This window comes from Halictus rubicundus, chromosome 9 (genome assembly GCF_050948215.1).
Source record: "Halictus rubicundus isolate RS-2024b chromosome 9, iyHalRubi1_principal, whole genome shotgun sequence".
In the NCBI taxonomy this organism is placed as follows: Eukaryota; Metazoa; Arthropoda; class Insecta; order Hymenoptera; family Halictidae; genus Halictus; species Halictus rubicundus.
In genome coordinates, this window is record NC_135157.1 from 7,581,771 (window position 1) to 7,599,554 (window position 17,784).

The window sequence follows — 17,784 nt, forward strand, 5'->3', positions numbered from 1 at the left end:
ATCATTTAATAATCTCTTTCTTTGTTCTTTGAAGCCCTGCCACAATTCACGAAAGTATAAGGCTGGGGAGGTAAATTGATTTACACCGGAGAACTTTATGCAAATTGACGTTTTCACGGATAAAGTTAAAAGGCTGGAGTTAAATAAAATTCTACATCTTTCACGAGTGGTTTTAGCAAATTGAAAGTGAGATGAAAGAGTAATCAATTTGATTAAACTCTTCATTTTATAAGCTTCTCAATTATTTTAAACGTTGTACTGGTATACAGTGCTAAAGTATACAGAAATCAGTAGAAGAAGTCTATCATATTCTCACCAAAGAACTGTTATACCAAACTGCTTCAAACCACATAGTCTCGATAAACTTTTACACTGAATATGAAACGTGAAAAATAAGTATAAATGAATACAAGTTAAACATTGGTGATGTCTATTGATACAATAAACGTCCTTAAACAATTTGGTTGTCTACCCACTTTTATCATACTGCTTCTAATAGTCAGCCTTCCTGAAAATAAATTCCTTACATTTAAGAAAGATCTGCTAATAAACTCTTCTACAATACATAGTCTAGTCCCAACAACCAATAACTTCATGTCTCCATAGAAAGCATGTGGAAAATCGCATCTTAATAATAGCAATATTCAACACTTTACTTGCCAAAGTCCTATTGAAAGAATCTGAAACCGCGTGATCCAGTGCGAATGTGTCAAGATGGCTGACTCCTCGCTTGGCCCACTACTCTCAAGTCACTTTCACTATTAGTTGGAACAAATTCCTTTTTACACCAACTGGAAGACACATATTTTCCAATGAGGAAAAAGACTGTGTTAAAGCCTTCTCTTTATTGGTGCGCGACGTTCAGTGTGACGGCTCAAAATATTTCCAGAGAGGTCGGACAGGCCTCGTACAATATTATGTGACAAAACGCGCGCGAACGTGTAGAAATTATCGTCGATAGGCCAGGCTTGTTAAGTATGTGAGCACCGGTACAGGATCGAGCCGGTATTGATGGATTACGGATTACCGGCCGGAGCGTGGACACCCTATTAGCAGATTACCGCGCGGCCTGGAAACAATTTTCTACGGCCACACTTCCTGCCTCTCTCTCCCCCTAACCCCTCTCTCTTTCTCTCTCATTCTCTCCGCACCCCGTTCTTTCGTCCGTCCAATCTTTTTTCCGGCGGACAGGTTTGGCTCGTTTTTTTTCCCCGATTCCTCTCTGTTCTCTTTCGCGGCGCCATCAGGGCGCAGGCTCGATCGTTGAGTGCTTCAATCCGGACGAGAGGACTCTCGCCCCGAGGCGAGGAAAGGAAGCGGCCGGAATTTTGTTCCTTTTTAACAGATACACCGTAGACCGATCTCGATTTTCGAAATATCAGACCCCGCGCGACCACCGGGAAATCCATTTCGCCGTAAACGAATACTTACAGCTCGCGAACACTCCAGTTGGCCGTAATTTTTCCCGAAAATCGAAATTCGTGACGTCTCCGTTGATATTCATGGTGTGCAGTCAAATCTGCGGCTTTACGGCAGTATTCTAATGTAACAGAACCAAGAAATTGATTTTTTGCATGCGTCAGCATTTGAAAAATTTGCTTCCAAACTTTTATAATCGTATTCCCGAAAATTATATAGTGTTCGGGTGAGACAACAAATTTTACTGAGAGAACTTCACATTCTAAATATTTTTAACATAATACAAATTTTCTCTACAGTTTCAATATTCTAATAGTATGTTCACTTCGTCGCGAGGAAATACTTCATAGAGAGCTCAGATTTATTATAAAGATTTATTAAAAATTCTGACAAGCTTCAGTTTACGCGAATAAATCACATTAACGCGTTAATGATTGTAAATAGTATCATAAAAGGAATACCTTCCCTACACAACTTTCCCTGTAAAAATGATAACTAGAGCACAAACTTGAATTATCTCACAAGCTACGTCGCGACCAATAAGAAATTTTTAAGAGCCCGACCTCGACAGGGTTAATACATTTTTCCCGTAGTTCCATAGAAAATTTCATTGGCCCTCTCTGCATAATGGGAGCGTTCCTTTGTGTCCTGACAAAGCGACACATGAAAACTGTGGTCGTACGATATTATCGTGATCTTTCCATTAATATAAAAATTCGCCGTTCGCCGAATGAAAAACATCGAGTGTCTCCAGGCCGGAGCGGAGCGGCGCGGCGTTGCCACAGGATTAAGGACGTTAAAATGAAACAGTTCTTCATTAGCGGAGTCCGGGGGACCCGAATTCGGCCGCAAACAGATTAGAAGCGTGCTCCTTTTCAGCACATTGCTCCTGGAAAGTAATTGCCTACACGGCGCCACGACGAACGGTCGGAAATGGGACGCGCCGCGTAAGCTCGTTCTGGTTTTTCGGCTCCATAAGACGAGCCACCGCTACCACCTGCTCGGGTTACCTGGCTTCGACCTCCTAACCTCGTCGAGATAATGAAACTCGGCGGAAGACGTTCCGCCGGTGGCTTTAATTCCATCAGTACACTACCATCCCCAGGCAATTCCAATTTGCCCCTCTTTAAACATCGCGCGGAACGAAACGGTTCGAGGAGTTTTAGAAAACTTTATGTTAGCCGAGAATCCATTTATGAAGCTGCCCCCTGGAAAAAATACTTGACCCTCGTCTGGACCTAGCTGCACTCTAATTATCTTTCTTATTTTACGCCCATCAACGCCTGATATCACTAGCGACCGCAACACCTAACGTTATACAGCGTCTTATAGATTTGTTTATAAGAAGTTGTTTCATCTATTTATTAACACAAGTGGTTCCATTTTATAAGAGGTATATGTTGATCAGTAGTATCGTTTTCTACAATTTTCTACTTATCCTATTACAAAACTTCTTTATTTTTCATTATTTTCTTATGGGACTTCCAATAACTTATTTCTGACATTTTTCTGATTAAAATGACACTAAACACGATATGATTTAAACTGTATTTAATGGTTTAATTGACGGTATGTAGTGCTGCATCTATATGCTTTTACTGTAATATTAGATTGTGAATCATTACGTAATTTTATGATTTTATGAACAGTACAAATAAATTAATTTTTGCTGTCATCAATTTCAACTTGGAAAACGTTACTAAAGTTATTCGTTTATTATATTTACAAGGTGGAGTACAGTATAAATGTGTAAAATCCGTAATCCACCGATTACATCTGTTTAATGGAATCAATACGCAAATTGTTTTTGGCCGTCTCCCATCAATTACGCCCTTGACAATTGACGTTCCAAATGCATCGATATTCGAATACGCAGTTACATCCGTCGGGAATATTGATGATATTGGAATTCTGAATAGAAGAATGAAATTAAATATAAACTGACTTTTTCAGTATTATAAATAAAAACATTTCATGGCAATAACTATCTTTGTTTTTTGCAGAAATATTACAAACCCTTTACAAAGTAAACAAAGTGAATAATTCAAATAAAAAGCCATTGCCAATAATTCATATTTGTCAATACACTTATCCAAAAGAAATATTCCTTACCTACCTGTAAACTTTTTTATAAAATTTCAATTATTATTCAAGAAAAATTCAAGATGTCAATAACCAAACTACGATATTCAATGATACAGCACTTGCTTTTTTCAATGCATACATTTATACGCTGAATGTAAATTAATCTGTGATCATCCGAGAACATAAAAATCCAAAGTAATTTTACTGCTGGTAAAAAAAAATATTAGAAGTTGTGAAAAATTGAAAGTGGGTTCCCGGTTATTGACGTAAAGGTTAAACTAGGAGTGCACTAAACTTTTCTAAAAATAAATTTGTTCTTCATCGTTAGAATGCGTATTGTATGCATTTATGAGAAAAATGAGTGCATGAAATGCAAAGTAGTGTAAACATCAGAATAATTTAATAATACGATTATGTTATTTTTATATCATTATAAAATAACTTTATGTTATGATTATGTTATTTTTGATAAAATTAATAAGAGGAGAAATAAATTTCTACTTACCATATCTTGGAATTGATGGAGAAATCTTTTATTTCGCATAAAGATCCGCAGTTTAATCATCGTACACCAATATGTTGATGTTCCGCAAAGATTTCCAGCGTCTTCCCGAAATCAATTATCAAATTGCAGATCCGGCAATAATATTGATGGCAAATAATCGTTCCGGTATTATTCATGGCGATCAATAGAGTTCACACAGCCCGGAGCAATCGCGCGGCAAGTCGTTGTTTGTATTCGAATTACAATTTCAGCAAATTGAGTAAATCTCGAGCTTGCCCGTCGGAGAGGATGAATAGACGACATTTCCTGCATCGCCTGATTCACCGTTATCCCCGGCCAAGAGCTAGCCCGGCAAAGGTCGATTGCACCGTGATTGTCCAGAACGAACGAAACCGGCTTGAAAATACAGATTACACACACTCCGCTGGAACAATATTAGGTGTGCGCGGTTTCTGTGTTCGCTGGCAAGATAAAGCTTCGACCGGTGCATGCGAATCGAGTACACCTCGTAAACATCGTGCACAAACGTATCGGGAATGCCCACCAGCCAGAAAAGAACCATTATTACCGAAACCACTATTAATCGTCGATATTTTAACAAATTATTAATATCCAATAATTGGCTTCAAGTATGAATTTTTAAAACAGCTGGGTACGGAACGTTTATCACGATTATCGAATATCTCTTACACGCGAGCAGGCACGGATATACTTTGCTAGTTACGATGTGCTTGCCTCCTGTATCTCGTAATCAATTTTTAAATCATTTTATATGCAATATTATTGTATAAATCAAAATGTATGCAAATTCAGGGAAAGTAATTCGAAGAAATTCGTTTTTGATTCTGGATGCACAATTCGTGACTTGAATGAAACTGTGTTGCATTTTGCGAAAGAATTAGCGAAGACGCGTTTATGTATTATTTGTGCGAACTGCGTTTTTATATACGACTTTTCTGAATTTAAAAATACATAATTTGTACATTTCAAATGTCTTACATTCAAATTCTTATAAATGCAATTAAACATTTTCAATATGACGCTTAATCGAATTTCTTTGTGAGACACAATATCACAAAAAAAAAACAAATTGGAGTACATATAATATTATAGCAAAAATCAAAGATTATAAAGCAACACATGCCACTAGTTCGGTGGGTCTAGTGTTATCGCAACTAACAGAATGCTATCATCAAACAGAAGGCCTGCCCCGTTTTACAATAAGGAAACCATTACCTGGGTCATTGATCCTGAGCACGTTCCGAGCGTTATCAGCGGGTCCTTATCGAAATCGCGGAAGCAAAGCCCTGACAACACCCTCGGTCCGCCGCGACACGGATAATCGCAATAACCGAAGTGATAAATAACCAGTAAAATATACAGGGGAATCTCTGTACAATTGCCAGCCTATTCGACTGCCAGCAGCACAAGAGCGATCCATCTGAGTGGCAAGATATATGGTCACCCTCCAGAATGATCCTCCCTCCTTCAAGCACGGATATCAATTTTATGTGTCGGTAGGACGATATCGGTCTGGCCACCGCTGGTCCGTCCCCGCTCTTGTTTATGGCTGTATTAATTATTCCTATCGCGTATACCTCGGGCTGCTGGCTTGTATTCGAGCGCGCTGCAGTTGCAGTTGTAATGCATCCGCGGTCGGTCGTTCCGAGCCTGGCCGATATAACCTCTCCTCTCCACCTCCGACCTCCTACAACCTACCCTTCTCGCCCTTTACCGGGTTGCACGCGCAACGATTTAAGGGGCGCGTTCCATTTGCGTGCCGTTTACAACTCGGTTGCCCGTTTACAGCTCTCCGCCCGTTGAACCCTTCGCCTCAGTCAAGTTCAGCGTGTCCCACACCCACATGTCACTATAATTTCATGCTACGTCGATGCGTGGCTCGATGCGATACTGGAGACTCGAATCTTCAACGTGCAATCCTCCCGACTCACACGTTTCAAAGAATGGAAAAACTTCAGAATTGCCACACATACTTTTGGCACCTGTTATACGGTTATTCTACTCGTTTTGATTTGTCGAAGACGAATATGACTGCCGTTCCTGACGGAAATTACAAGTTACCGAGATGTTTCCAAAAAACCTTCTTACTAACACATTGAGTTGACGCACAAGTCACAAAGTCACAAGAAACAAATAGAATGACGTATAATGAACTTTACAATTGTAAAGTTCATCCAAAAGAATTGTTAACCCCTTGCCTTACAATTCAGTTCCAATACTTCAGATTAAAACATGGTATGCCAACTGTCGCGCTGAATACGAAAATAAAATAATTTGCAGTGTTATCGAGACCGGTAACGAAGCTATAGAAGGACACAATCAGCAACATCGACATCATAATACCTAATTTTCGCGCTCATCGAGTTCAGATCTCCTGGGGGATCTCTTGTAGTCAATTCCGCGACTCCTGGGGTCGCTGGAATCTGCCTTCACGGCGGGAGTCGTCGATATTGGATCCTTGTGACCTCGAGTTCACCGTTATTGGCTCCAACGATTCGACTGGCCTGATATTGGATCCTGTGACCCTGAGTCCGTGGACGTTATGTCCGATGAACTTGAAATTATCAGCATTCGCTCACCGACCGACGGAATCGTTGACATGAACCACTTGTCCGTAACCTCGTCAATCGCTGTCAAGTGCCATTCTATTATATATTTTTTTAAATTTGATTCAATTTTTATCTACTTCATTGCTCAATTTATATTCCAGAACGTTGAGTTGGACGTCGACAAAGTCATCGACTTATACCACGTAATTTCACCGACATTTTCTCATTTTATAATTTACATTGAAATAACAACATTCACGTTACTTTAGTGTCGTATTCACTGCTGTATTCAATTTTTAATTTATTTGGTATAACGTTGAGTTGGATGTCTGTGAAATCATCGACTTATACTACTGTCTATAGGACATCGAACGCTTTCCACTCTAATCCACCCTCATTTTCCCTACTTGAATAATCAAAAATTGATATACAAAGATAAACAATGAAATTTTTTAATTCCTTCTAAATCAAAAAATGATTGAACCCAATTTATTTCTAAACTTTCGCTAACGATTCCGGTGAAATATTCTGTAAGAAAACGATAGTAACAGGGGGTACCTCTTTTCTTCGAATTCTTTGGTATTTTTTTTCTTCCGTAGGATTCTTGATGCCGCGCTCTGATCCCGGCTAGTATCCTCAAATAATCTTTTTTTAGTACAATATCCAGCTCGGAGAAGCGATTGCAGCTTTGTCGTCGATTCCCGGCCGTGATACATACTCCGATGCGAATAAAGCGTCTCGAAATTCTTCCGCTTCCACCGCTTCCCCGTCTCGCAGACGCGACAAGCACATCGTCGGATTTCATGGAAACGGCACGAATCCATTTAATATATCAGCCGCCGTGCTGTTAACATGGGGTACGCTAGAAAATCGTTCGATCTATCCGAAAAGTCTTGACGAAAATCGCTTTTCAAGCACCGTCGCATCGTCCTCGGCAATTCGAGCTCCGCGGAGCGTGGTGCTTCTGTAGTTATTGATCCGGCTAACGGACGGAAATAAAGACAGTTCATACATGGGAAAAAAAAAACAAAAGCAGAGAACGAGCGAATCTTCGAATAATGAAAATACATATATGTACGATGCAGCCAACCACTAAACCGGGGTGAAGCCACCGATGTCACAGTTGACGTTGAATTTCAATTACTGGAGTCTGACAAGGTACAGGGGAGCTTTATGTTGGATCAGCGTATTTTAGATTACTGAGTTTTACGAACGCCTGAAGTTTGCGCGAAGTTTGATACGAATTCACGAAGTAGGAATTTGACTTACATAGTCTTGAAAGTAATAGAGTATTAAACTGCGAGGGCAAAGTGAATCCAAGTAGGTAATATCGAAGTAACTTCAGGCTGAAGTGATTGCGGCCAACGAAGCGATATTTAAATAGTGTAGAGGTCACGGAAATATTATTTCTTCTACAATTTTGCTGCTCTTTTGGCGGCGTGTTAAGTGGCAATTAATTAGGTCAGTTGATTCTCGCAATCACTCGCTTAAATATTAATCCACCAATTACTTCAAGGTACACTGCCAAGTATTTGAAGTTTTGGTTTGTTTGAACGCAGTAGTAGGTAACTAAAATCTTAAAATATTAATGTACCTTTCGGTATCTCCAACAATACAATCATTCGAGTATCCCGTTTTCGGTCACTAACCGCACCATACTAGGGTTACCTGTACTTTTCACTGTATATCTTATCCTCGAAAGTGATGTGCGACCATGAATACGTCGGGTTTCCGCAGGGAGGAACGCCGCGGCGCGGCGGCGCGGTCGAATTACAGACCTCATATACTTTTGAGATCAAATAACAGATACCCGGTTAGAAATTCTAATCCGACGGAAACGCACACGGAACGAACCCGATCATCACGAGCTTGTTCCACCACGTGTCTATGTGCGTTTTCACATGCGAATTGCGCTCGCGAAATCACCTGCTCGATTTTATACAGTGCCTTCCAAACGTGTAAAATCGTGTAAAACTTCTCCAAAAAAACTTCCCATAATAATTGCTCCACTGAACCAAACATTTTTTCGTATTACTAAAAACAACGTAGTTATGTCCAGTAAAAGTCTTTGGTACCTCGCCCTCTATGTTGTGAGCAGTCAAACTGGATGTTAGCAAAATAGGAGTCGAAGGGGTTATTATAACTTGTCGAACAATTGTATAAGACGAAGCAACACTCCGATCAGCATTTGCGACAGGAATGTGCGCTTTCCTGCGTCCCCACTATTTTTGGAAGGTCCTGTAGACGGTAGGCGGTTCGTTCAGGATCGGAATCGTCGTTCGAGGTTTGATTCTCGACCTGGACGTTCATATTTCAACCGGAACCCCATAACCTTCGCGAGGCAACGATGTGGTTCTACTCTGCGGCCATCGATCGGACGAGAGACAGCGCGGGGCCGTGGAGGAAACGAACGACGACCGCTGCTTCCATCCAGATTTAACGCTGGCATTTACATTTAGAAGAGCTCCTCGCCGAGCTGTTGTTTACTAATCGGATCCGGAAAATGGTGCTCGAGAGCCGTGAGATTCGTTCTTAACGCTGTAAACACGATCCAATGACCGCTCGATGCTTCGTCTATGGCTCGAGCTTAACCGAACCACCGTCTGCGCCACCGGTGTTGCTTCTCTTTCCGTCGTCAAACATCCTTCCGCCTTTTCCCTCTGTTGGTTTACACTTGGCGGCCTGCTCGCGAACACCAAACAGACCGATAACGTGGACATTTTTATCGCCAATTTATCTGTACACCAACTTCGGCTGCTTTAAAGAAGTTTCTTGGGAACACGACGTTGAAGACGTTGTCCTGACTACTGAAGATGTTGCTGAATTTTCTCGATAGTCAGTTCATTGGTTACGATCTTTTGAAAATTGTGCAAAACTTCCAGTTGATGACCACGAAGTTGGTTGACTTCTTTTTTGGGGGAAGGGGAGTAGAGTTAGGATCAGATAGTTCATGGAGCATCCTAGCTGGCTTAATCCTCAATAAATGGCTTTACAATTTTATATTGTTATGTTTTCAAACATATTTTTAAAGATACTTCTAGACACGAATCCAAATTAAAATCAATTTATTCAAAGTATTCAGAATTATGTATAGACTGCCTGCGAAATCGCTCCCAATTTTCAGTCATCCTTATCCTTCATCATAAGACCTTATCAAAGATCAAAAAACCTTATCTCTTTCTCGTTAAAAAAAAAAACATGAAGAATAAGGTTTTAAAAAAGATTAACGAAAGTCTACATGTGTATGTACTTCTTTTATAGAGTTGTAAAATAGGTACACACCTTTTTATTTCAATTAGTTTGTCCTGATGCTGATCGATATATTTCTGTGACAAACGATGGTCGCATATCTTCCGGAGAGTAAATTCGAATAGGATGAAAGTATTTGTAGAAACTTTCAGCGGGACATTGTGTTTTCCTTATTTCATTGGTAGAAGCGTAAATGTGACAAGTGATAAAGCAGACGACAATTTTATGTTTTGCAGCTCCTGGCGGGCAACAATAATCCGTACACGGAGAAGGAGCAAGTCTTCGATCCAGCCATCGTGGCAACAAAAGTCCGTTTCATCCCGTACACCTCCCATATGCGCATGGTATGCATACGAGTGGAGCTTTATGGCTGTCCATGGACCGGTGAGTGAAATTTAAAGCCACTCCTTCCAGCCGCACTTATCCGCGACAAACTGTCCGCCGAGAAGGATTGAAAAGGACGAGCAGATATAGTTCTCGCGCATTTTTATCGGTGTCGCGATATTTCAGAATTTTCTACAATCAAGAAATTTCTTATAGTGAAAAATATTTCTCCTTTATATTTAAGATGCATGGCGATGCTTTCATCAGATCATTTCTGTGCTTGTACAACGCTATTGAAAATTTTATATTAAAAATATGAAATGTACAATCATTTTCTTCACATTTTTAAAACATGTCTTTAAATCTGAAACTGTTTAAAAAACTATTAAATTTTGGTACTTTTCTTCTATTCCAGAAGTTTCTTCCAATCCCATTGCATTAAATACATTAATAGTAAACTGCAGATTTTATGCATTCCTGATAGAAATGTTCAGATCAAGTACGAAATGCTTAAAATGTATATGGAATTTATTAATACTGTTAATTTTAACTTATCAAAATTATTAGAGACAGAACTAACTTTATTGAGTTCTATTTAACTTCTGTTTCTTGCAATCAGTGTAAAAAAATATTCACATTCTACTGAAAAAGAAAAAGAAAAGAAGACTGAACGTTTACAGACTTGTAAAATAACTTTTTAAAATAAATTATCAAAGATGCGATCAGAGATAAAAGAAAGAATATGTCGACAATAATTGTGTGGAAATAACTGGTAGCTACTACCAAAGGAATTACTAGAAACCAAACAAAAGGCATTTTAATAAAATTTGTATTGTGCTCGATAAATTCAAAAGCTCGAATGAACGATTGTCCGAAAATATTTTAAATAAATACGTATCGTCATATTGAAATTGATAAATTTGATTTCGCATTCCACGCAAGTTGCATTTCATATTACGTTTCGATAATAGAATTCGTAGTCAGATAATAAATATCCAATTAAATCGCAATTTCGTTTTTTTTCATTTTCATGCCGAGGTACGTGTCCCCGATTAAAATTCACTAGACGAAATAACTAGTTGAAAACAGAGCTCGCGTTAAGTGGATCTTCTGCTCGGTGTCGGGGCGGATTCGTATTCTTAAACTCCGATCGAACAGCAACAACTCCGCCGGCTCGAAACCGGCATTAACGCAGATTTAGTAGCACAACTCGAAGGGGGAGTCTGCAGGTGTGTTTGCGTTAATCCAACCCCGAAACGGTTCAGCAAGCCCAGTACCGGTATGCGCGTAGTCGAAATCACGGTTGTAAGTATCGATATTGCGATGCATCGACGCTGCAATCGCTTCACCGGCAAAAGATATTTACGTCGAGGATGCTTGGCCATATTAGAAATACTAATTCGGTATAATCGTGTGCCACGATATCTAAACATTCCAAAGAAAAATCGGAATTACACAAAAGCGAATCTATCTCCGAAATTCACAAACAAACACTTTTAAGATTTAACTTAATTGGTGCATCATTCACATTTTTTAAGTCTTACATCGTTTTTTCTTCATAATTTAGAATAAGAATAGATGTGAATTCAAGTGACACTCAATAGATGTGAAAACTTCGAAACACAATACTAATCCAGTAACAAAACTTTCGTACCTTGAATCATTTCTTCATGAAGATTTTACTAACATATTCGTTGCACTTTTCTGATTAAAATGACACCAAACACGACACTATTTGGTTCACACATACTTGCCTAATCCACGATACAGTAGAATCTCGATTATCGGAACTACCTACAACGTTAGAATAAATCTGTACAGATTTGTGCAATGAATCGTGTTGTGCATCGATTGCTTTAGAATAAACTATTTATTTTTGGATAGTAGAGAATTTCATCAGTAATAATTGTCAAAAATATCACGTCCAATTAAAGATTCTGTGAGTGCACCATCAAGTTTGATCTGCTGTGTGCATTGTTTCTGTGTGCTATCAAAAGAATTATTATTGAATGAACGGTGGTTTCATTCCAGCGTTGTCATGTCGCACAATGGCAAGAGCGTAAACGACTTCGGTATTATATATTCAATTCCGCCAGCGAGCAATTACCGTAACAAGAACGAAAATATTTTCCATATGCTGGTCTCCTGGTGATTGTAGTTGGAATTACTGGATATTACCGTGCGTGCGACACAGAACGGCCCGGCACACGTGGCCGGCATATATTTCTTAGCGCATTTTTTTCTTCTCCCGTTGCCCCGCGCCGTGCACGCAGCGAATAACACCATGATAAATACGGAGATGGCGTTTTTATGGCGCATGAAATTTATCGTTTATACTGTTATCGGGAAAAGGGGTCGCCGAGAAGTGAATTGGCCGCCGCCATTTGGAAAACGCGCCTGGTGTTCACCCGCAAGTGGATATTCCGTTCTCCTTACGGCGGCCATTCTTGTCGACCGATTAATTGAGCCCTTTGTACTCGAACGGCCACTACAGTCAATCAAATAAAAAAATATATCGATACACTCTGATTTTCATTATAATTTCAATTAAAAAGCAGCATGTCCATACAAACTAGATTTCTTTATATTTTATCGCACATCAGAATAATGTACTGGCTTGGAAGAGCTAATAACTTGTCAAGAATAGATTGCAGGATTTTATGCATTTATGACTTAATCAAGTATGAAACACAGAGTGTCCCAATGTTGATGGTACAACCATGGAGGGGGTGATTCTACATGTAGATATAAATCGAAAAAAAGGAACAGCATTTTTTCGTTTGACGCATCGTTTTCGAGAAAATCGAGTTTAAAGATCCGTCGTGTACGCGTGCTTCAGTATATGCAGGAAGTAGAATTGGTTGGTCATGTTAAGACGCGTCAGACAAAAATTTTATTCTATATTTTCGAATTATTTTCTCATATAGAATTACCTCCATGTAGACCCCCTCCGCGGTTGTACAATATGTACAATATATTGTACAATATATAATAATAATAATTGTATATTTAACACCATCACGTTCTGAAAAAAGAAATAAAGAATTCATTTGTACTAGAATTTTATCTATTGATTCTTCTTATGTATATATTTTTAAGCTAGTATATTATTTCTAGATACATCAAAATACTGAAACAGCTAGATCATATCAATATAAAATTTCTTAACTGACATTTAAACCTCACATTCTCTAACAGAACAGAAGTTGTGCTCCTGTAGAACTGCAAAAAGACTTGCTGATCGTAGTTTAGTATAGGACACTTTTCAATTAGGTGGTACTTTCTTGTAGGAATAATCAAGTTGTATAAATAAGAAATACTCGTTCCATCTACCGTTTCCCGAGCATTAGAGAAGCAACCGAATGATCACGGATATTCATCCGCGGGAAGTGTTAAAACTTGTTCTAGGGCCATCTTTAGTAACGTCTGCCACTTCTCCCAGCCATCGTTTCGACGTCCAATAAATCATTTCCTGTGGGTCCTATGGGAAAGAACCAGGCAGAGATGGTATCTTTTTATTGGCCACGATTCTGGCATTGATGAAGATGTATAAAGATTAAATTATGGCGCGCTGTGCGGACGGTTTGTGGTTGAGTGACAGTTGCCTTCCGATTATTGTGCTTGTATGTCGGCGACAAATTTTATATTATTTACAAGAAAATCCTTGGAACGTTTAATATATAAGGATGTCTTCTAGCGAATGAAATTAATTTTTCCATTATTTTTGCTTTTATACTTGAAATATTTTGTGTCTCTTTCTTAAGACTGAAAATTCACAGCAAATTCTTTATATTTAAAATACAATGAAACAGCTACAAAAAATCTCAAATTTTCTTTTGAGAAGTTTTTGCGAAGGGTAGATTTCCCTTTATAAAACCGCGTTGAAAGAAATGTAGAAAAGGCTTTTTTAAATTCCATAGAGACATTTGAATTCGTGGAAGTTCAAAAGAAAAGGAGCAAGTACAATTTCTCACTTCCTTTTATGTTAATAAAGGGAACAGAATAAAATCTTTAAAAAATACTGTGAGCTCAGGGACGTGAAGGTAGAGATTTCACCCTTCAAAATAGCACACGCAGAATATTCCAAGATTTTTTTGCACGAAGTTCTAGGAGTTCAAAGATGAACAATTCTTCGGCTATAATTCTTTCGGTTATAACTCCGCTTTAATTTTTCGGAGTAGCTTATAAACAATTTTGTGGAGCAGCCTAACTACCAGAATTTCTTTCTCGGTGTTCAAACCAGTTATCGATCTATTAACCGAGCTTCGAGTTGCCAGTCCACCCCTAAACCGGCCCCGAGTAGAGGGTTGAAGCTCGGTGGCATTCTCGCGTTATCTGGCCGGAATCTTATCACGTATCGTCGGAAATAAAATGTCCGCGGCATCGCCACGTGCCGCGTCACGATGATGCATAGTCGTGGAGCATGCTGTGCGTAGATGCAGGTAACGTGACCGTGCGTTTCGTTTTTGTTGCAGAGGGTTTGGTGTCGTACTCGATGCCCCAAGGAATCAAGAGAGGCTCGGAGGTTGACCTTTCCGACAGAACGTACGACGGTAGGGAAGAAGCAGGTTACCTCTCCGGGGGACTCGGTCAACTTGTCGACGGGCAAAAGGGTCCTGACAACTTCAGATTGGACGTCGGTGGTAACGGGAAAGGTGAGCTGCTTCGTGTTGGAATGAGATTAGCGCTAGAGCCCGATCGTGTCTAGATTAGCGTGATAGAGCCGTCACGGCTACACTCGCGAGTTACCCGCTCGTTGGCCGACTTATGTTGTTCTCCTCTCTTCCCTTCCATCTACTTCTTTTGCCCCGTGAATTTTCGCCCTACGAAACGATTCGGTGCCCTCGATGCTTTAATTGGTCGAACTTCTCTCAACACGTTGCTCGCGAATATTAGATTCTACTAGCTTCACTCACGCCTTTTGCCTTGTAATTGACCTCACAGTTGATTTTCATCTCAGTATATGTGCGTGAGGAACAATAAATTACAAAAAGTGTGAACATTATACCAGAACTATACAGTATTTCACCGTAAGAAAAAATCAACGACACACAGGAAGATATTAGGGGTACCCATAAGTAATCAATTATTTGCAAAGAATTTGTTTTGCCATTAGTTCTGTCCGGTCGTTGTAGAGGAAACACGTATTCTTTTACAGTTTTCGGTGAAGCAGCCTGTGTTCAAATATTCTAAAAAGTATAATTTTTTTACAACCCTGTTCCGAGGATCATACTCGTCATTGCATACTTTTTCATTTTCATGCGGGATTTAATGCAACGGTAGCAACAAAGAAAATTTGCGATGTCTATGGACATGTATTGAAGGTCAACAAGTGTCAACGTTGGTCCAGAAGGTTTGCTGCTGGTGATTATGATCTCTCTGACAGGCCTCGAAGTGGACGACCAGTTGAATTTGATAATGACACCCTAAAATCTCTAGTGGAAGCTGATCCAAAATTAAGTATACAAGAATTATCGAGAAGCCTTGGGTCCACATGGTCAACTATACAAAGGCACCTACACGAAATGGGATAGGCATATAGGCAAGGAACATGGGTACCGCATCAATTATCTGAGACCAACAAGAATATTCGTCGATCAATTTGCACTTCATTGCTATCCAGATTTCGTAGAGATCCATTTCTTCGCAGAATCGTTACCGGAGATGAAAAATGGATTCTTTATGATAACATAAAGCGTTCCAAGCAATGGCTTTCTGCAAATCAAACCGCAATATCAACCCCTAAACCTAGCTTATCACTTAGAAAGGTGTTACTGTGCATTTGGTGGGACTGTCGTGGCATAATTCACTTTGAGTTGTTGAAACCTAGAGAAACAGTTACTGCTGAGTTGTATTCTCAGCAATTACAACGGCTGTATTCTGAACTATTGAAATAGAGGGCATCTTTAGTCCACAGAAAACGTGTAATACTGCAAATTGACAATGCCCGGCCCCATACAGTGAAACTCAATGGGAAGTTTTACCGCACCCCCCGTACTCACGGATATTGCTCCCTCTGACTATCATCTTTTCAGATCTCTGGAGCATTATTTAAGAAATGCGAGATGCGAAATGCATGTTTGCTTCACGAACCCTGGATTTCTATAAGAGGGGGATTGCAAATTTGCAGGAAAGATGGAGAACTGTCCTTGATAATGATGGAGATTATATAATAAATTAAGAAATAGAAACTTCAATTTACTACAAAGTTTGTTTTAGATTTCAAAATAATTGATTACTTATGGGTCTCCCTAATATAAATAATAATCGTAAAAAATTTCACTTTGGCGTCTGTAATAGTTCCTTCGCAAAATATTCCTGAAAACTACTTAAGCCGTTTAATCCCGATTTAACGAAACAGTTAAACGAAGAAAGACAGTGGAGCCCGTCTAATCAATTTGCAGTCCAAATCCCCGTGTAACAATGAGTTGGCACAGGTAGGCAAAGCCGAACCCGAAAAATTCTGCTGGAAGTTTAGGGTGCAGAGAAATCGTGGAACTTCTTGAACCGACGCCAGATAATCTACAGAGCGTGCGCGGGGGGTGGGGGGAGGGAGGGTCAGCGTTGAACTCGCGAGTGGCGTATTCATCGGCGCGTCGCATCGTCTTCCTTCCTTTTTCGTAGTTTCAAGCGAAAATAAAATTCCTGGTTGTGTCGAATCCAGGTGTGTAGGCCAGGCCGGAGATAAGAGAATCGTCGTAGGAGCGCCGCCGCGGCGCCGGTGGACTGGAAGCTCGGACTCTCGGAGGCAAACGTGTTCCACGCCGCACTCGAATCTGTTCCAATTTACATTTATATTGAACCGCGGCGCGGGCTAGACTGCGAGGCACACGGCTGTTTACCGGCTCCCAGGATACATTTGTGTCTTTCCATTTACGCGGCCGGCACACTACCCGGCTACGTACTCCAGCTTCTTAAACTTTTAAACCCCGCCGAGACTGCGTGCAGCCTCTCTCCCGACTCTCTTTATACCGGTGCTATAGTTCGGTTTCCTTCGAATCGAGAGAGTCCCCGACGTTCCGCCAGCTGAATTTGATTCCGCTCTAAAATGCTCCGGGTGACCCGATGGTAATTCTCGGGGTGTTCGCGAGATCGGACTTTAATGCAATCTGTCTTTCGAGCGGCGCCACAGTGCGTTGAGACAATGGGAATTGTTCAGTTTCGATGACATGTTGAGTGTACACATTTTAACAATTTGTTGTACTTTTTCTTGAATAATTAACAAAATTATCAAATTCAGGAGATCATTTCCAGAATTCAAGAAACAATTAAAGTTAACGTACCACTAGTAATAGATGAAAATTATTGTACGTCACTATCGAATTACTTTATTAATGAGACAAATTTTTCTTTACCAGATTCTGAATCTTCACCAGACGTCACACCACTGTTACGGAAATAAAAACCTTAATATTGTCTTTCTTCGCTGAAGATATTTCTGTTCACGATTTACACTGTAATTAGAGTTGGGCATAGTAATTATCTCCGACGAAAATTCGGAAAAGTTATTTTTACGCGTTTAGGGGTGACCACCCCTTAACTTCAACCGGAAAATGGTGGATAACAGGGACGGGGTCGCGATCAGTCGCCGTTTGCTTTCACTACCGGAGCGGAAAGTTGTCTAAAATCACA

At 39.9% G+C, this 17,784-nt stretch overlaps 1 protein-coding gene across 2 annotated transcripts in view; it reads left to right on the forward strand.

Moving 5' to 3' along the window:
- The window catches only part of Ddr (discoidin domain-containing receptor 2), a 307,075-nt gene that overhangs the window by 220,758 nt on the left and 68,533 nt on the right, over positions 1-17,784 (forward strand). For both annotated transcript variants that reach the window (XM_076793322.1, XM_076793321.1), the window contains 2 exons: positions 10,065-10,212; positions 14,628-14,807. In XM_076793322.1, the coding sequence (XP_076649437.1) occupies positions 10,065-10,212; positions 14,628-14,807 (328 nt within the window). The remainder of the gene's footprint in view (positions 1-10,064; positions 10,213-14,627; positions 14,808-17,784) is intronic.